Source organism: Phyllobates terribilis, unplaced genomic scaffold, assembly GCF_046119375.1.
Source record: "Phyllobates terribilis strain yellow unplaced genomic scaffold, ASM4611937v1 Scaffold_1__5_contigs__length_1240528914, whole genome shotgun sequence".
In the NCBI taxonomy this organism is placed as follows: Eukaryota; Metazoa; Chordata; class Amphibia; order Anura; family Dendrobatidae; genus Phyllobates; species Phyllobates terribilis.
Window position 1 is genome coordinate 214765018 of NW_027362761.1, and position 21456 is coordinate 214786473.

The 21456-nt window shown below is 47.2% G+C and overlaps 1 protein-coding gene across 3 annotated transcripts in view; it reads right to left on the reverse strand.

The window, feature by feature from the left end:
* Window positions 1-21456, reverse strand: part of SLC35D2 (solute carrier family 35 member D2) — a 135062-nt gene that overhangs the window by 73780 nt on the left and 39826 nt on the right. For all 3 annotated transcript variants that reach the window (XM_073670983.1, XM_073670982.1, XM_073670985.1), the window contains one exon: window positions 3582-3653. In XM_073670983.1, coding sequence (XP_073527084.1) covers window positions 3582-3653 — 72 coding nt within the window. The remainder of the gene's footprint in view (window positions 1-3581; window positions 3654-21456) is intronic.

Genomic DNA, 21456 nt, shown 5'->3' on the forward strand with positions numbered 1-21456 from the left:
CAAGCATTCCTACTAGAATAGTTGATCATCATGTGTTTTTTTGTACAATATTTTCTCTAAGCCTATTCTTCAAATTTAAGGTCAAATAATGTTGAACAGGATATGATGTTCAACCAGACCAACCAGTTCAGGAGCTGTGATTTAAGGATTTTTTATATCGCCATTGTTATTATACACAAACAAACAATGAGGAGAATAAAAACATTACCTTTCAATCGCCTCCATTCCTTCCTAATATTGCAATGAAAATATAAAAGGTATAATTCTTTTATTTTTTTGAAGATGCAAAAAATTCTGCATATTGGCTACTATGGGCAAGTTTACTTCATATTTACTTTTCTTAATTTCTAAGTTTAGTTCCCCAGACTCTCAATGATCTCCTGCAGTAAACCATTGGTATGTTGTACTGATGTGGAAATAACATATCCAACTCTAAAGTATGAAATGAAGTGTAGCTTTTCCCATTCATTTTTTCCAAATTATTGTAACTTAGTAAAAGTGCAGGTCTACTTCTAACTTTTTCTTTTCTGTTCATCCATAGGTTAATAAATACCGGACCTGTAATAATTGAATACCTGATTTTGCAGCATCGGCTTCTCATTTTCCATATTTGGCCCCGTTTAAATAAAAACATATACTCATCTCCTGTGCCAGCGCCATTCCAACAGCATTTGCACTTGCGTTCCCGGGGCTCTCGGGAGGTTGTTACGTCACATGTCCAATCAGCACCAGTGTCACTGTGCCCTCCTTCGGACGTCTAAGTAATCAAGAGGGAGGGAGCGACCAGCCGTAGCTCTCAGTTCCTCTTGATTACTTATTTGTCTGAAGGCGCAAGGCTCATGTTACGTAAAAACCTCACGGGAGCCAGGGGAAAGTGAGTGCCGACACCGCTACAATGGCACCGACATAGGAAGTGAGTATAGGTGTTTTTATTTTAACAGTGCCTAACATGGGAAATGAGAAGGGGTTGTCCTAACAGTGGAAAACCCCTTTCTCTGCTATATGTTAAGAGGGAAGCAGAAAATAATCCCTTTTCTGCTGTAGGTCAACAGGGGATGTTTGCATTTACGCTTGCAATACCCTGGACCAGTGTTCTCCAACTTCAGTCCTCAAGAGCCATCAACAGATCACGTTTTCAGGAATTTTTTAGCATAGCACAGGTAATAATTATATCACATGTGCAATATTAAGGAAATCCTGAAAACATGATCTGTTCTTGGCTCATGAGGAATGGAGTTGGGGAACATTACCCTAGACTATCAGGGCTGTTGACACCATCGCCTTCCCTACTCTAGACCACTAGAGATGTTAACATTATCCCCTCTGTTAGATCAGTAAGAATGTTTGTAGTAGTTACTTTTCTACAGTAGACCACAAAGAGTTTTTACCATTCATAAAATTTTGCCTCTATCATATCAGGAGGCCCAGAAATTCTATAAACTCATCAGGTTTAACTAGATGCTGTATACTGCAATGTTTCAGAGAATGACATACCTGGCTGAAATCGTGCTGGTGACAGGTCAAATCAGCTTCAGTAACGTCACTGGATGTACTCTGGGATGTGTGCGTTTGTTCATTTGTAACTTATTAAATATGTCTATATATAACCTGACATTGCTTTGCATAAGACTATGGCACATTTATTAACAGAATGTGTGCGCTTCTGATGAATCTGTCACATGATGCACTGGCGTGAAAACTAAAGCAACATTCCTTTGATGCTTTGACATGAATAAAATGCCATCCATTGAGTTTTTGTATTCACACGAAATTAGTTATTAACTTATGTTATATTTTTGCATCTACAAGACCATATACTGTTTACATATGAGCCAACCTTCCTCCAACATACAGTACAGACCAAACGTTTGGACACACCTTCTCATTTAAAGATTTTTCTGTATTTTCATGACTATGAAAATTGTACATTCACGCTGAAGGCATCAAAACTATGAATTAACACATGAGGAATTATATACTTAACAAAAAAGTGTGAATCAACTGAAAATATGTCTTATATTCTAGGTTCTTCAAAGTAGCCACCTTTTTTTTTAATGACTGCTTTGCACACTCTTGGCATTCTCTTGATGAGCTTCAAGAGGTAGTCACCGGAAATAGTCTTCCAACAATCTTGAAGGAGATCCCAGAGATGCTTAGCACTTGTTGGCCCTTTTGCCTTCACTCTGCGGTCCAGCTCACCCCAAACCATCTCGATTGGGTTCAGGTCTGGTGACTGTGGAGGCCAGGTCACCACTCTCCTTCTTGGTCAACTAGCCCTTACACAGCCTGAAGGTGTGTTTGGGATCATTGTCCTGTAGAAAAATAAATGATGGTCCAACTAAACGTAAACCGGATGGAATAGCATGCCGCTGCAAGATGCTGTGGCAGCCATGCTGGTTCAGCATGCCTTCAATTTTGAATAAATCCCCAACAGTGTCACCAGCAAAGCACCCCCACACCATCACACCTCCTCCTCCATGCTTCACGGTGGGAACCAGGCATGTAGAGTCCATCCGTTCACCTTTTCTGCGTCGCACAAAGACAAGGTGATTGGAACCAAAGATCTCAAATTTGGACTCATTAGACCAAAGCACAGATTTCCACTGGTCTAATGTCCATTCCTTGTGTTCTTTAGCCCAAACAAGTCTCTTCTGCTTGTTGCCTGTCCTTAGCAGTGGTTTCCTAGCAGCTATTTTACCATGAAGACCTGCTGCACAAAGTCTCCTCTTAACCGTTGTTAAAGAGATGTGTCTGCTGCTAGAACTCTGTGTGGCATTGACCTGGTCTCTAATCTGAGCTGCTGTTAACCTGCGATTTCTGAGGCTGGCAACTTGGATAAACTTATCCTCAGAAGCAGAGGTGACTCTTGGTCTTCCTTTCCTGGGGCGGTCCTCATGTGAGCCAGTTTCTGTGTAGCGCTTGATGGTTTTTGCAACTGCACTTTGGGACACTTTCAAAGTTTTCCCAATTTTTCACACTGACTGACCTTCATTTCTTAAAGTAATGATGGCCACTCGTTTTTCTTTACTTAGCTGCTTTTTTCTTGCCATAATACAAATTCTAAAAGTCTATTCAGTAGGGCTATCAGCTGTGTATCCACCAGACTTCTGCACAACACAACTGATGGTCCCAACCCCATTTATAAGGCAAGAAATCCCACTTATTAAACCTGACAGGGCACACCTGTGAAGTGAAAACCATTTCCGGTGACTACCTCTTGAAGCTCATCAAGAGAATGCCAAGAGTGTGTAAAGCAGTCATCAAAGCAAAAGGTGGCTACTTTGAAGAACCTAGAATATAAGACATATTTTCAGTTGCTTCACATTTTTTTGTTAAGTATATAATTCCACATGTGTTAATTCATAGTTTTGATGCCTTCAGTGTGAATGTACAATTTTCATAGTCATGAAAATACAGAAAAATCTTTAAATGAGAAGGTGTGTCCAAACTTTTGGTTTGTACTGTACATACTAGGTATATGGTGCTCGACCTAGTCAAACTAAATGTTTGGCCTACAATTTTTCTAAAAAATTTCTAAAAAGAATGCTAAATATATAATTATATATAAAAAAAATTCTTACCTTAAAATGACTATTTCAAGGATTAGTGTAAACAAAATAGCAAATTTACGAAGAACTGTAAACATCGGCAAGCTACAAAGACAAAAGCATATAGGAAGAAATTTAATGCATTTTTAGCTAAATTCGATTTTCACAGCTATTGATACTGCACATACTGTTAATGGCAAATCAACACAAATATACAAGCCAATACAAGTTACAGTATCTCAGTACTTAGACAATTTAACTATTTCACCCTATGCTTGATCAAACATTTTTTTTGCACATGCGGTTTAATGAGCTGTAAAAAAAAAAAAATCTTATTTGCATATTCAAATAGTTTTTGCATCATTTATTTGTGATACACGGGCTTCATTTTAATGTCACATTCTCACATTTTTTGCTGATATCGGCGATAAAATAAAGGAAATAATTGTCTGCTTTTCCCTTTTATTTTTTAAATGATTACAAAGAATTACTAAAATATATTTAAAAATGTGTTCCCCATCCTGTAACAAATACTTTTATTACATACTATACCTTTAGCGGTATTAGAAATATTGATCCCTAAATTAAATCTTTCATCATGGAAAAAACAAGTTATCACTAATTTAAATGACATTGTCATGGGTGACTCACTAATTCCCTTCCAAAATTTACAACAGGAATTTGAGATCACGGATAAGGTACTTGGTAACTGGCAAGTCATTAACTCTTTACTTAAAAAAAAGAAAGGTATTTCATTTAAATTCTCTCTAATAATTACTAATCTACTAAATTATTATTTATTACTATAGCGCCATTTATTCCATGGCGCTTTACATGTGAAAAAGGGAGTATACATGGCAAAAACAATTACAAAAATCTTGAACAAAAACGCAACGGCAAACTGGTACAGAAGGAGAGAGGACCCTGCCCGGGGGGGCTCACAATCTACATGGGATGGGCGAGGCTACAGTAGGTGAGGGTAGAGCTGGTCATGCAGCAGTGTGGTGGAGCAATGGAGTTGGCAGTGGATCATTCATGATACTCTCAAAGCGTGTTGACAACAGAACAAAGCTTTAATTAGCTATAAACAGGTACAGATATGATAAGATATGTATATTCCTGATTCCACAAAGCCTAAGTGTCTCTGTGCAGCATCAGCAGGCTGCTTCTCCTCTCATGCACAGACACAGGAAACTGAACACAGTCACATGGTCTTTTCTGTGTGTGAGCCTCTGGAAGTTTTTTTTTTTTTTAACTTTATAGACAATACACAAACCTAGCAATAGAACATTTACATACACAGGAATGGAGTTGTTGTACTAAACATATTCCAACACCCCCACTCAACAACTACTTATCCTGTTAGTCCCATTGCGGTTCTGAAGTCCTCAAACTTGGCTCTTGGCAATGGTTTTGTCATACCATCAGCTAACATCTTGTCAGACTCGCAATAAACAAACTCTAGTACACCACATTCTACTAAGTCACGTAAGTGGTGATGTTTAACGTCGATGTGTTTAGTCCTTGCACTAATCTTCTCACTGCTGGTAAGTTTAATACATACTTCGTTGTCCTCATAGATAACTATTGGCTGAGCTAGTGGCTTGCCGAAATCTTCCAAAAGTTGTCTCAACCAAATAACTTCTTGACTTGCTTAAGCAGCTGACACATATTCTGCTTCTGTAGAAGACAATGCAACTGACACTTGTTTTCTGCTGGACAAGAAATTGAATTTTCTCCCAACTTGAACAAGTAACCACTTGTTGATTTCCGATCACTTGTATCTCCAGCCCAATCTGCATCCACATAAACTCTGAGAGTGAGATCTCCTGATGCAGATATCTTAAGATTTAGCCTTTGAGTTTCCTTAAGATATTGTAAAATTCTCTTAGTTGCGTTCCAATCTCTTTGGCGTGGCTTGCTTACACGTCGGCAGAGAATTCCAACTGCGAATGTAACATCTGGATGAGTTGTGGTTGCTATATACAGAAGTGCTCCCACTGCATGTCAGTAACTCTCTGTAGCGTCGGCGTCCCTGCCTCCTGCTAGGCAGGGACGCTGTTCCCCTCACCTCTCCTCTCCGTGCCCGGCGTCCTCCTCCCGCTCTGCTGGCAGCGCGCGCTGCTTCCCGGCCACTGTGCTTAGGGCGCGCGCGCGCGCTCCCCCTCTCTTAAAGGGGCCGCGCGCCGTCCTAAGGAGTCCCCGGCCAATGGCCGGAGGACCTCACCATATATAAGGCACCTCCTCCAAAATGGAGGTGCCCGAGCAATGTTGTTGCAAAGCCTTCACTCTGCTTCAGCCCTCAGGTCCCGTTACCAGTTACCTGCCAGTCACCTGCCAGATTCCTGCTTGATACCTGCCTGATATCCGTTTACCTGCTTGCAAGCCTGCGGTCCGACGGTCTGCCTTCCGACACCTGTCAGTCTGTCTATGGACCAGCCTGCCTGCTCACCTGGGAGCGCTCACCTGCTACCTGTCTGCTAGCCTACCTGGAGGCTCCGCCGTCACTTGCCGTGACCACCTGCCTGTCCAGAGACTCTTGCCTGCTCACCTGGGAGCGCTCACCTGCTACCTGTCTGCTAGCCTACCTGGAGGCTCCGCCGTCACTTGCCGTGACCACCTGCCTGTCCAGAGACTCTTGCCTGCTCACCTGGGAGCGCTCACCTGCTACCTGTCTGCTAGCCTACCTGGAGGCTCCGCCGTCACTTGCTGTGACCACCTGCCTGTCCAGAGACTCTTGCCTGCTCACCTGGGAGCGCTCACCTGCTACCTGTCTGCTAGCCTACCTGGAGGCTCCGCCGTCACTTGCCGTGACCACCTGCCTGTCCAGAGACTCTTGCCTGCTCACCTGGGAGCGCTCACCTGCTACCTGTCTGCTAGCCTACCTGAAGGCTCCGCCGTCACTTGCCGTGACCACCTGCCTGTCCAGAGACTCTTGCCTGCTCACCTGGGAGCGCTCACCTGCTACCTGTCTGCTAGCCTACCTGGAGGCTCCGCCGTCACTTGCCGTGACCACCTGCCTGTCCAGAGACTCTTGCCTGCTCACCTGGGAGCGCTCACCTGCTACCTGTCTGCTAGCCTACCTGGAGGCTCCGCCGTCACTTGCCGTGACCACCTGCCTGTCCAGAGACTCTTGCCTGCTCACCTGGGAGCGCTCACCTGCTACCTGTCTGCTAGCCTACCTGGAGGCTCCGCCGTCACTTGCTGTGACCACCTGCCTGTCCAGAGACTCTTGCCTGCTCACCTGGGAGCGCTCACCTGCTACCTGTCTGCTAGCCTACCTGGAGGCTCCGCCGTCACTTGCCGTGACCACCTGCCTGTCCAGAGACTCTTGCCTGCTCACCTGGGAGCGCTCACCTGCTACCTGTCTGCTAGCCTACCTGAAGGCTCCGCCGTCACTTGCCGTGACCACCTGCCTGTCCAGAGACTCTTGCCTGCTCACCTGGGAGCGCTCACCTGCTACCTGTCTGCTAGCCTACCTGGAGGCTCCGCCGTCACTTGCCGTGACCACCTGCCTGTCCAGAGACTCTTGCCTGCTCACCTGGGAGCGCTCACCTGCTACCTGTCTGCTAGCCTACCTGGAGGCTCCGCCGTCACTTGCCGTGACCACCTGCCTGTCCAGAGACTCTTGCCTGCTCACCTGGGAGCGCTCACCTGCTACCTGTCTGCTAGCCTACCTGGAGGCTCCGCCGTCACTTGCCGTGACCACCTGCCTGTCCAGAGACTCTCGCCCGCTCACCTGGGAGCGCTCACCAGCCACCTGCCTGCTGTCCTTCTACCCAGAGACTGTCCCTGTCACTTGCCGTGAGTACCCGTCCTTCTACTCAGAGACTGTCCCTGTCACTTGCCGTGACTACCTGCCCTTCTACCCAGAGACTGTCGCTGTCACTTGCTGTGACTACCTGCCCTTCTACCCAGAGACTGTCCCTGTCACTTGCCGTGACTACCTGCCCTTCTACCCAGAGACGGTCCCTGTCACTTTCCGTGACTACCTGCCCGTCTTCCCTGGGAGCCACCCGCTTCCTTACAAGGACCGCCCCCTTGTATAGTTGCTCAGAGGTTCCGCCTCCCAGACCCTTTACAGTTTGCTCGGGCCATGGAACCCGGTGGCACCCAAGCTCCCTCACTCTCGGACCTATGTCATGAACTGTCCCGTCAGAGGTCCCAACAGGAGTCCATCCTGAGTCATCTGCGGAATGTCAACTCTCGCCTGGACACTCTGACTGCTCCACCAGCAACCACCGCTAGTGTCATGACTCGCAGCCCGGCAGCACCGTTGCCCACCAATACCATGGTATCCTGCCCCGGACCACGGTTTTCTGCACCTTCTCGCTTCGGAGGCGACCCCGCTCAAGCTCGGGGCTTCATAAACCAGTGCACCCTGCACTTTGAACTCCTGTCCCACCAGTTTATCTCCGATCGGGCCAAAGTAGCCTTCATCATGTCCCATCTCACGGGGGAGGCACTGGCTTGGCTAAATCCTCTATGGGAGAGAGGAGACCCCCTGGTGTCCGACCTGCCAGCCTTTCTCACGGCTTTTCGGAAAGTCTTCGACGAACCCGGACGGAAGACCTCATCCGCATCATCTCTGCTACGCCTCCATCAAGGAAATCTCACCGTGGGCCAATATGCCATACGGTTCCGTACCCTTGCTTCGGAGCTGGCCTGGGATAACGACGCCCTGGTGTCTGTCTTTTGGGAGGGTCTGTCCGGCCGTATTAAAGATGAACTCGCCGGTCGGGACATACCTACCACTCTCGACGACTTAATAACTCTTGCCACCCGGATTGACATCCGGTTCCAGGAATGCGCCAAAGAGGTCACACGTGAGAGGAGGTTTCCACGTCTAGCCCCTACCTTTCAGAAACCTGTCACTTCTCCCCAGGCGCACTCACCCGAGCCTATGCAGGTCGACCAGACCAAGATGGTCAAAACCCGTCAAGAGTTACGCCGTGCCGAGGGGAGCTGCTTCTACTGTGGCAGTAAGGAGCACCGGATCCGTTCCTGCCCGGAGAGGTCGGGAAACGCCCGTGTCTAGGATCGCTCAGAGAGGTCGTCCTAGACAAGAGTAAACCCTCTCCATCTCTGTTGCTGTCGGTCTCTATCATCTGCGGGGAGAACCGTTTTTTTTAACTTGCCCAACTTGACTCTGGAGCTGCCGGAAATCTCATTTCTCAGTCTCTGGTAGAGAAATACCGCATTCCCACCAAACCTCTAGCTGTACCCTTATCTGTCGCTGCCGTGGATGGGGGCCTCTTACCACATCCCATCCAACTCATCACCGAATCCATAACCCTGCAGGTGGGAATGCTGCACTCTGAGAGCATCTTCTTTCATGTTCTGCCTGGACTCTCTCACGCCCTCTTACTAGGCCTACCTTGGCTTCAGAGACATGCACCCGTGCTTGATTGGCAGACCGGAGAGGTCCTTCGCTGGGGACAGGACTGCCATAAGACTTGTTTAGTTCCCGTCCATCCTGTCCGTCCTTCTCCTACTCCAGCCAATCTACCTGGTCTTCCGGCTCCTTATTGGTCGTATGCGGACGTCTTTAATAAAAAGGAGGCAGAGACATTACCCCCTCATAGACCATACGACTGCCCAATCGACCTGATGCCCGGCGCTACTCCCCCCCGTGGGCGCATTTACCCTTTGTCCGCTGCTGAGACCCGATCCATGTCAGAATATATTGAGGAGAATCTGGCCCGGGGGTTCATCCGGAAATCTACTTCCCCGGCGGGAGCAGGCTTCTTCTTCGTCAAAAAGAAGGATGGCTCACTCCGTCCCTGTATAGACTATAGAGGCCTTAACCAGATCACGGTGAATAATAAATACCCCCTTCCGCTCATTCCGGAATTATTTGACCGTTTGAGGGGGGCTAGAATCTTCACCAAGCTGGACCTCCGTGGAGCGTATAACCTGGTCGGTATCCGTCAGGGGGATGAATGGAAGACGGCATTCAACACCCGGGACGGCCACTATGAATACCTGGTAATGCCCTTCGGTCTCTGTAACGCTCCTGCCGTCTTTCAAGAGTTGGTCAATGACATCTTCTGGGACCTTCTCTACTCCTGCGTAGTGGTGTACCTGGATGACATCTTGTTCTTCTCTCCGGATCTCCCCACACACCGGAGGAATGTTCGTCAGGTTCTGCTCAGGCTCAGGCAGAACCACCTCTACGCTAAATATGAGAAGTGCCTCTTTGAGCAGACCTCGCTTCCGTTTTTGGGCTACATAATTTCTCAGACCGGCCTACGAATGGATCCTGAGAAACTGTCTGCCATCGAGAAGTGGCCTCGACCAGAGGGGTTGAAGGCTATTCAGCGGTTCCTGGGCTTCGCCAACTACTACCGCCTCTTCATACCGCACTTCTCTTCCCGGACTGCCCCTATCTCTGCGCTCACCCGTAAGGGCACTAATCCCAGAGAATGGTTGCCCGAAGCAGAGGAAGCCTTTCTTTCCTTAAAACAGGCTTTCTCTTCCGCCCCGGTGCTGCATCGCCCGGACGGCAACAAGCAATTCTTCCTGGAAGTTGACGCCTCCTCCTCTGGAGCCGGAGCGGTACTTACCCAAAAATAGTCTTCCGGGAGAATGGTAACTTGCGGCTTCTTCTCCAAACTCTTCTCCTCTTCCGAGCGCAACTATTCTATAGGAGACCGAGAGTTATTGGCCCTTAAGCTGGCATTGGAGGAGTGGCGTTACCTGCTCGAGGGGGCTCTTCACCCGGTAATAATTTACACGGACCACAAGAACTTGGCTTACCTCCAGAGTGCCCAGAGACTTAACCCGCGCCAAGCCCGGTGGTCCTTGTTTTTTGCTCGCTTTGATTTTGTTCTTCATTTTCGCCCGGCTGACAAAAACATCAAAGCTGATGCCTTGTCCCGATCCTTCCTGGTGTCTGATCTTGAGGAGGAACCTAAACACATCATCGATCCCGCCAGAGTAATGCAGGTGGCCCCCGTGAGTCTAAATCGTCTCCCTTCCGGTAAGACGTTCGTAACGGTACCTGATCGGGAGAAGATCCTACACTGGGGTCACTCGTCTAAGCTTGCTGGCCACGCTGGTCAGAAAAAGACCCTCCAGCTTATTACCCGACACTACTGGTGGCCTACCCTGCACAAGGACGTAATAGACTTTGTTTCTGCCTGTGTGTCCTGCGCCCGCAACAAGGTTCCGAGACACCTGCCAGCCGGTCGCCTCCTTCCTCTTCCAGTACCTGCTGCCCCCTGGCAGCATATAGCTATGGACTTCATAACAGATCTCCCTGTCTCTGCCGGTTGTACGGTCATTTGGGTGGTCGCTGACCGCTTTTCCAAAATGGCTCATTTCATTCCCCTGCCAGGCCTCCCGTCTGCACCCGAGCTGGCTAAAGACTTTATCCGCCACATCTTCCGTCTCCATGGCCTGCCCCTCCACATCGTGTCGGATCGTGGGGTCCAGTTCAACTCACGCTTCTGGAGAGCCATATGCAAGCTGCTAGACGTCACCCTGGACTTCTCCTCCGCTTACCACCCACAGTCCAATGGTCAAGTGGAGCGGATCAATCAGATCCTGACCAGTTACCTCCGGCACTTCGTTAATGCCCACCATTCAGACTGGGTGGATCTCCTGCCATGGGCCGAGTTCTCTTATAATAATCACAAGAGCGAATCTTCCTCCAAATCCCCGTTTTTTGTAGTCTTCGGTCAGCATCCTCGGATCCCATTTCCCGTCTCCACCTCGGTGGACAATCCGGCTGCGGAATCTCTCGTTAGCAAATTTTCCTCCATTTGGGAGAGTACCCGATCCGCACTCCTTCAGTCATCCGAGCGGATGAAAAAACACGCTGACAAAAAACGCCTGGATCCTCCACAATTCCGTCCTGGAGATAAAGTCTGGCTCTCGTCCAAGTATGTCCGGCTCAAGATTCCTTCCTACAAGTTAGGGCCTCGGTTCATTGGCCCACTGGTAGTTATCAAACAAATCAACTCGGTGGCCTATAAATTGAAACTCCCGGCCAACTTGCGGATCCCTAACTCCTTCCATGTATCTCTCCTCAAACCCGTGGTACTTAACTCTTTTTCCAAGTCTACAGGTACGCCCCCTGCTCCGGTTTCCGCTGAGAACGAGTTTGAGGTAGAGAACATTCTGGCCACCAAAAGGGTAAGAGGAAAGACCTTTTTTCTGGTAGATTGGAAGGGGTTTGGTTCTGAGGAGAGAACGTGGGAGCCCCGGGAGAACATCCATGCCCCTGTCATCCTTGATAAATTTCTGTCTGGCCTAAAAAAGGGGGGGCCTAAAGGGGGGGTATTGTAGCGTCAGCGCCCCTGCCTCCTGCTAGGCAGGGACGCTGTTCCCCTCACCTCTCCTCTCCGTGCCCAGCATCCTCCTCCCGCTCTGCTGGCAGCGCGCGCTGCTTCCCGGCTACTGTGCTTAGGGCGCGCGCTCCCCCTCTCTTAAAGGGGCCGCGCGGGCCGTCCTAAGGAGTCCCCGGCCAATGGCCGGAGGACCTCACCATATATAAGGCACCTCCTCCAAAATGGAGGTGCCCGAGCAATGTTGTTGCAAAGCCTTCACTCTGCTTCAGCCCTCAGGTCCCGTTACCAGTGACCTGCCAGTCACCTGCCAGATTCCTGCTTGATACCTGCCTGATATCCGTTTACCTGCTTGCAAGCCTGCGGTCCGACGGTCTGCCTTCCGACACCTGTCAGTCTGTCTATGGACCAGCCTGCCTGCTCACCTGGGAGCTCTCACCTGCTACCTGTCTGCTAGCCTACCTGGAGGCTCCGCCGTCACTTGCCGTGACCACCAGCCTGTCCAGAGACTCTTGCCTGCTCACTTGGGAGCGCTCACCTGCTACCTGTCTGCTAGCCTACCTGGAGGCTCCGCCGTCACTTGCCGTGACCACCTGCCTGTCCAGAGACTCTTGCCTGCTCACCAGGGAGCGCTCACCTGCTACCTGTCTGCTAGCCTACCTGGAGGCTCCGCCGTCACTTGCCGTGACCACCTGCCTGTCCAGAGACTCTTGCCTGCTCACCTGGGAGCGCTCACCTGCTACCTGTCTGCTAGCCTACCTGGAGGCTCTGCCGTCACTTGCCGTGACCACCTGCCCGTCCAGAGACTCTCGCCCGCTCACCTGGGAGCACTCACCAGCCACCTGCCTGCTGTCCTTCTACCCAGAGACTGTCCCTGTCACTTGCCGTGAGTACCCGTCCTTCTACTCAGAGACTGTCCCTGTCACTTGCCGTGACTACCTGCCCTTCTACCCAGAGACTGTCCCTGTCACTTGCCGTGACTACCTGCCCTTCTACCCAGAGACTGTCCCTGTCACTTGCCGTGACTACCTGCCCTTCTACCCAGAGACTGTCCCTGTCACTTGCCGTGACTACCTGCCCGTCTTCCCTGGGAGCCACCCGCTTCCTTACAAGGACCGCCCCCTTGTATAGTTGCTCAGAGGTTCCGCCTCCCAGACCCGTTACACTCTCATTGGTGGGTAGCAGATCTTCTCCTTCCAATTTTAAGTAGGATGGATCCATTGGTGTTGACGCACCTTTGGCTTCTAACAGTTCAAATTGGTTCAGGATTGCGGAAATTTTAGAACTTTGATTGAGAAGAAAACTCCCATCTTCCTCTCTCTGGATTTGGATTCCCAAATAATACGTCACATTTCCAAGGCCCTTAGTCTCAAAGTGCTGGTTGAGAATTTCACCTAGCTTTGTAATTTCCTTTTCATCTCAATGAGACATGATTACATCGTCTACATATAGGAGAACATACATCCACTCCTTTGCTACAATTTTCGTATACAAACATGGATCAGCTTGAGACCCTTTAAATCCTTCATCCATCAAAACTTTGTTCATTTTTGAGTTCCATGATCTTGCCGACTGCTTAAGTCCATAGAGAGATTTTTGCATTCTACAAACAAGGTGCTCTTCACCATTTCAATATATCCCTCGGGTTGGCTCATGTACAACTCTTCTTCAATATCACCATGTAGGAAGGCTGTTTTGATGTCAAAATATCTCACTGTCATCTGTTGAACTACAGCTACGGACATTAAAGTTCTGAATGTGGTTTGCTTCGTAACTGGAGAAAATGTAGCATCATAATCTTCACCATATTTTTGCGAGTACCCTTTTGCGACCAATCTTGCCTTCAACTGGTGAACTTTACCTTCGGAGTCATATTTGTTTCTGAATACCCACTTACATCCGATAGCTCTTTTTCCTTGTGGTAGCTCCGTAAGCTCCCATGTCTGGTGTTGGTAAAGGGACTCCATCTCTTCATTAGCGGGCGGCATTTATCCACTTCTACTTCTCGTGGACAGGCAGTTTTTGTATCTCTTGCCATGACTGTGGCTCTGGCTCAGGAAGTGAGCATATAAGAAAGGTGTCTAGCTGGGATACCTTTGTTTGGTCTTTCTGATCTCCTGACTGGAGGTTGACTTGGTTCTTCTGTTTCTTTCTTGCTGGCTTCAGAGCGTATCCAGACTTCAGTGTTTTATTTTTCAGTGTCTGGGTTTGGTGATTGAGATTCTTGTTCTTGTTTCTTGGCTTGAATGACTGGTGTAACTTCATGGAATTTGAGCGAAACTGAGTTCTCATCAATCACTACGTCTCTGCTGATTGTTACTGTGTTGGTCTCTGGGTGCAAGATTCTGTATCCCTTTTGAGTTTCGCTATAGCCCACCAGGACTCCATGCTTTGCATGTGATTCCCATTTAGAACGTTTTTCTTTGGGAACATACACAAACGTTTTGCTTCCAAATATCCTTAGGTGCTTCAGGTTAGGTTTCTCACAGTTCCATAGCTCATACAGAGTTTTATTTGTGGCTTTACCTGGCAGTCTGTTTTGAAGATAGCAAGCTGTCATGATGGCTTCTCCCCAATACATTGTAGGTAGATTCGGATCAAACAACATACTTCTTCCACTTTCACAGAGAGTGCGGTTCTTTCTCTCTGCCATGCCATTCTGTTCTGGGTTGTATGCGATGGTAGTCTGGAACACGATTCCATTCTTTTTTCAAAATGGTTTGCACCTTACCACTTGTATATTCAGTCCCATTATCTGCACGCAGGGCTTTTGGCATTCTTCCAAATTTCTTAAATACTACGGCAAGATATTCTTCAAGTTTCTGTGGAACTTCATCCTTACTGTGAAGCAGGTAGGTGACTGTATATCTGGAGTAGTCATCAATAAATGTGAGAAAATCTCTCTTCTTAGTTGGAGTTTGAACCATTGGACCGCAAAAATCTGTGCGTATCAAATCCTGTGGCTGTGCAGATCTAGTGGTGCTTACTTTAGGAAAGGATTTTCTGGACATTTTCCCTTCAAGTCAGCTAGTGCACTTCATCATTTGACTACATAGCTTGATTTCCACACCATTTACAAGTTGACCTAGCTTCCTTATTACTTCTGGGTCTCTGTGCCCAAGATGTCTGTGCCATATATGGATACAGTTCTTATGTAGATCTTGTCTAGCACTGTACACGCTTTCTTTGCATTTTAGGATGAGATAGCGGACAGTCATTGTGATATCAGGTCCAGAGACGTAAATCTGTGTGTCGCCAGCATAGAGTCTCACGGCTTTCAGTATCATCTCAACCAGCTGTCCTAGGCCGAGGGTGTAGATTGAGAAGAGCAGAGGTCTAGGACTGAACCTTGGGGGACACTGACAGATAGGGGCAGAGGTGAGGAGGTGGTGTGTGAGTGAGAAACACTGAAGGTCCTGTTTTTTAAGTATGAGGAGATCCAAGATAGGGCCAAGTCTCTGATGCCAAGAGATGAGAGAGTCTGTAGTAAGAGGAAATGATACATTGTGTCAAAGGCAGATGACAGGTCCAGGAGGATGGGTGCGGTCGAAGCATGTTTGAAGCATGAGGGGAAGACACCAGTTGTTAGTGACAGGTTGAAGAGGTGGGATAGAGCTGGGATGAAGACTGTAGTAAGGTTAGGGATGAGGTGGGACAGGATAGGGTCAAGTTCACAGGTGGTGAGGTGTAACTTGGAGAGTAAGGTAGAAAGTTTATCTTCCGTAATGGCAGAGAAGCTGGTTTTGGAGGAGGAGGATTGAGTAGAAACAAAGAAAATCTACCAACAATTCAATGAAGAGTCCTCTTTAGTTAATGGATCAAACATACTAGCTTGGGAGAAGGAGTAAGATTTTAAGTTTGATAATGACTATCTTTTAAACGCCCTCAACATCACATATGCTATTGCTACCACATCTTGTACAACACTATAAGAAATGTATTATAAAGTCTTTACAAGAGGTATTATACTCCGCAAAAACTCAGTTTAATATATCCTGCTCACTCTCCTCTCTGCTAGAGGAACTGTGGAGAGTTTGGGAAAATATCCCATATTTTTTGGAATTGTCCGGTTTTGATGTGGACAGATATACAAGATCTCTTCTTTAAATTAACGCATGTTAATTGTTGAGGGTCCAGGTGGTGGAACCTCTGTGCTTCGGTGCAAGGAGGGACCAGAGGGGCGTGACTAAGTGCCTACTCGGCCTGACCAAGGTTATACAGCGGCTCAATCGACTCCGTGAACCAAGGATGGACCGGGCAGGTGGACCAGGTGCTACTCTGGGACCGACCTTGTGTGAGAGCAGGTGACTCCCACGGGTCAGATGGCAGGAACTGACCGATACAGCGGATGAGCACGGCAGGAAGGCTGACGGGTGGTCCGGGTAGTTAAGCAGGCTGGTTCGGCAGATAGCCAGACGGATGCTCCGGGTAAGCAGGCTGGTGGGCACAGCAGGTAACAGACTGGTGCTTCCAGGTAAGCAGGCTGGTGGGCACGGCAGGTAACTGGCAGGTGCTTCCAGGTAAGCAGGCTGGCGGGCACGGCAGGTAACTGGCAGGTGCTTCCAGGTAAGCAAGCTGGCGGGCAGGACTGTAGACAGACTGGCGGGCAGGACTGTAGACAGACTGGCGGGCAGGACTGTAGACAGACTGGCGGGCATGACTGTAGACAGCGGGACCTGAGGGCTGAATCAAGTGTTAGCACACGGAACAACAACCTTGTACAGGCACCTCCATTTTGGAGGAGGTGCCTCGTATAGGGGCAGTCCTCCGGCCATTGGCCAGGGACTCTATAGGACGGCGCGCGCGGCCCCTTTAAGAGGGCAGGAGCGCGCCCCAAGCACAGAGCCCAGGAAAATGTGCGCGGTGCGTGCCACAGCGGCAAGGCAGGGGGAGGACGCCGGACCGCGGAGGTGAGGGGAACGGCATCTCTGCCCGGCAGGAGGCAGAGACGCCGATGCTACATTAATGTCCCACTTACTCCTCAATTAATTTTATTTTCAATAGGTATAGAGGATCTACCAAGCAAACTTCAACACATAGTTTGTCATATACTCCTAACAATTAAATATCTGATTGCAACTAAATGGAAATATATAACAAGCTATCGGGGTAACCACCAGAATACTCAAAATTTTCAAGCAAGATAGTTAAAATACTGTATAACATTTATTAGATATATATTAAAAAAAAAAATTCTTTCAAGTAAAAAAACCCTAGTGGGCCAAATAGTGAACCCTGGGTCTTTTGAATTACCATCAATAAATTATGATAGTGTATACATGCGAACCACACCTCAATATGTCAAATGCCAAGTGTATAGGGTTTAGAAAAATCAACCTCAATTCATCCAGAGCATGGGATTTAGACACTATCCTTGCCACTATTGGTTGGCTTTTTTTTTAAAGATACCAATCATATAGGGATACCATGTGTGCGCTCAAAAAATTAGGTATACAATGAAATCCCATATGCCCTTTAAACACAGAAGGTACCACGGATTATACAGTAGAATCCCACATGACCTCTATTCAATAAGGTACTGTGAACTATGTCAGGGAAAATCAACAAAGCCCCACTGAAGGAATCCTTCAGGTTGTTGTTATATCAAGCAATATGAAACAATCTCACCCAATCCTAAAGTGCATCATGGCTTGATTCATCCTGGTATAATGTCATCCTAAAATTCATGACTAAAACATTCTGGAGGTATCCTGCTCCCAACGCGTTTCCTCCTAAAGTAGATTCATCAGGGGAGACTGAAAAAGGGGGCTGAGGGTCTCCACCATTTCAAACAGCCCTTATCCTCCTTTCAAAAGACCCAGGGTTCCACCTGTCACTTCCTACATCGTGTCTCCTTTAAACTGCCGCGCTAAACGACACGCCGCTACGTCACTTCCGGTAACGTGGGCTGGTATATCCGGTATCTGGAACGCAAACCATCGAGTGGAATGCATATGGAATCCCGCCGATGTCACATCTGGTGACGTCCTTCCTGTTTCCGATAAATGGAAAGCATGCATATAGAAATGAAGCGCATCCCAAGCACACTAGCGATTCAAAACCAACCAGAACCGCCGATCCCAAACTGGACTCCACACAGTGGTGGTTGGGGAGGGAGGGACAACATAAACCACTCTCTCAGACACACAAACTGGGAGGTATAATACCCCTCCTCTCCTGCATTTGCAGATATATAATCGCCACTCCAATCCTGCAGCAATATATCAAACAATGGGACCAGATCATTTATAATAATTCAACTTTTTAGAAAAGGAAACAGCCATCGTCCCACCCCTTAAGGGTTAAGCATGGCCTCCCACCATAGGGCTTATTATAACCAGACAACTAGGTAGGCATGAGTAGGAGGCTAAGACCAACACGTATTTGTCCACAAAAAAACATCTGGAACATTGTCCAAAAGGCAAAACCAAGGGTTAGCATCTGAAGTACGGGATAGAGAGAAGATTAATAGATGATACATTACTAGAAGTAAATTAAATATAAGGAAACCCTGGCGAGAAAAATGGCCCTATAAAGAGGCCAAAGGGATATAGCATGGCACACCTGATCCTTTCTACACTGGCCCTAGGCCTCAATCCCTACCTGACAGCGGAGGTTGGCCTGAGCAGTGGCGTCCCCACTCAACGTCGGCTGTCCCTACACTCCTTTCCCTAGATGGTCCCTCGACCTATAGGAAACATTTATACGAGATTTGTTCATTCAGTCCACTAGGTGCCAGCGTACGCAGATAATGTATCCTTTTGGCCTCTCTTTGAAGTAGAGCCTTATCCCAATTACCACCTCTCTGTGACAACTTGACCTTATCAATACCTATGAATCTGACCGAATCAACCTTGCCCTCATGCATAGTGTTGACATGTTTAGCTAGGGGTGTGTCCTTTTTATTAACAATATCACGTAAATGTTCACCTATATGCCTCCTAAGTTCTCTTTTCGTTTTACCCACATACTCGATATTACATTGACATGTGGCTTTGTAAATAATCCCTTTGGATCTACAATTTATGAAGGAATTGATATAGTGTATTTCTCCAGTCACTTTACTCTCAAAGGTTTTACTTTGTGTGATCACCTTGCATGCCACACATCCACTACACTTAAAGCACCCCTTGCCAGTGGATCTAAGCCATTCAGTACCCACTCCACCAACAAAGTGACTATGTACAAGCCTATCTCGAAGGGATCTACCCCTACGGTATGTAATCTGTGGGGTAGACTTAACATAGCTCCCTATGTCTTCATCCATCTGGAGGATCTTCCAGTGCTTCTGGAGAATTTTTCTAACTTCATGTGCCTTATTTGAATAGGTAGTAATCACTCTACATGTGTCATTTGTTCCCTGATCCTGTAAAGATGGATAAAGAAGAGTCATACGATCCTTCGCCAGAGTTTCCTCGTAGGCCTTGGCTAGAATTTTTTTGGGGTACCCTCTTTCAATAAATCTATCCCGTAATTCAGAGGCCTGCTGATCAAAAACCACATTATCTGAACAGTTTCAACGAACCCTCAGATACTGGCCCTTCGGGATCCCTTTCTTCAAGTTTAAGGGGTGATTGCTCTCCCATTTCAACAATGAAATTGTGGCTGTTTATTTTCCTATATGTCGAGGTAGAGATACTACCATCCTCTTTCTTACATAACAAGATGTCCAGAAAAGGCAAGGTATTAATACCTACTTCACATGTAAACCGCAGGTTAAGACTATTTTTGTTGAGCGCCTTCACAAAGGTTTCAAATTGTATGGAGTCCCCCTTCCAAAAAATTAGGATATCATCAATATACCGTATCCATAGGGCTATCCTCTCACTACCTTCCACAGGATGTTCCCCAAACACAATTGTTTCCTCCCACCAGCCCAGGTAAAGATTAGTATACGATGGGGCACAGGGACTCCCCATCACAGTCCCCCTGAGCTGGTGGAAGTATTGGTTATCAAATAGAAAGACAAAAACCGACAATGGTCACAGAAATAACTTGAATCTGACATAAGTAATAAATTAAAAATCTATGAAAATGAACAAATGAAAGTGAGACATTGTTTTTCAACCCTGCTTCCACAGAATTTTTTAAAAATTAAACTCATGAAATAGAAAGTGTTAAAGAGTAACATTTTACTTTTTTTTTCAATAAAACAATGGAACACATGAAGTAACTTTGTAATATATGTTAGAGAAATTAGCTTTTTTTTCCTCTTGGGTTGATATTTTTCCATTTCTGAGATAAGAGATGACAGTTGGTGCTTCTAAAATTCTATGAAGGGTGAAGGGAAAAAGGGGAAAGAGCTATAATCAGACACAGACATTTTGTTACAAGTTCTCTTAAACTGACAGTAACAGTTCTCCATAGAACTTTATGAGCGCCAACTGTCATCTCAGTAATGGGAAAATCTGTGTTTACTGAAGACAGAATTTACTCATGAACTGAAAATTTTGAGAATGAAAGATCAGTCCAGGAGGAGAAAGGATCGGATTTATCTCATTAGAGATATTACAAAGTTTCTTATTTTCATGTGTACTATGGATTTGTGAGAAAATAATACAAATAACATGCCCCTAGGTACTGGATTAGGCACCTTCTGACATGTAACGTATGCAAGTCTCTATCTCTCTTGTTCTTGGGATTGGGGCAGAAAGAAGGGAGGTAATCTGAGACCTATGGAATCTCGACACCACTTTTGGCAGGTAGGCTGTGTTAGTTTTAAGAGTAGCTCTATCCTCCAAGATTTGTGTGAAGGGAGGGCCTGCAGATAGCGCCTGGATGTCACTGACTCTACGTGCAGACGTGAGAGCGTCTAAAAGCGCTGTTTTAAGGGATAAGATTCTTAGAGATGCCTCTGACAAAGGTTCCAATGGGGGTTTGGTTAGCGCTGAAAGGACCAAGTTTAAATCTCAAGGGACAATGCTCTGAGAGGGGATGGGTCGGGATCTAGCTGATGCCTTAATGAATCTAGATATCCACCGATCCCTGGCTAGGTCAAAATTGTATTGGGCCCCCAATGCCGCGACCTGAACCTTCAAGGTGCTTGTGGCTAGGCCCTGTTCCAACCCCCTCTGTATAAATTCTAAAATAGCTGTTAATGGGACCCCTTCATCTAACCTGGAACCTGAAAACGAAAGGAACTTTCTCCAAGTTTTCTCATAAAGTTTAGTGGTTACAGGTTTCCTACTTTGAAGTAGCGTGGTGATTAAATTGGGGAAAAACCCTTATCCCTCAACAGAGCCCTCTCAAATTCCAGGCTGTCATGTGCAAGTGTGTTACCTGGGGATGAAGTACCGGTCCCTGAGAGAGAAGGTCCGGAAGCTCCGGAAGTACCCAGGGGTCGGAGATTGACATCATCCTCAGCCAAGAAAAACATGTCCTCTTTGGCCAGAAGGGGGCTATCAAGATTACTCTTCCTTTGTCTTCCCTGATCTTTCTTAGAACTGTCGGGGGAAATGCATAGGATAGAGGGTGACTCCATGGGATCATGAAGGCGTCTAACGCTGCAGGGTCCCCTTTGGGGTCTAATGAACAGAACGTGCCTATTTTCATGTTCTGACTATTGGCAAATAGGTCAATGGAAGGACATCCCCACATCTCTACGATCTGATTGAAAA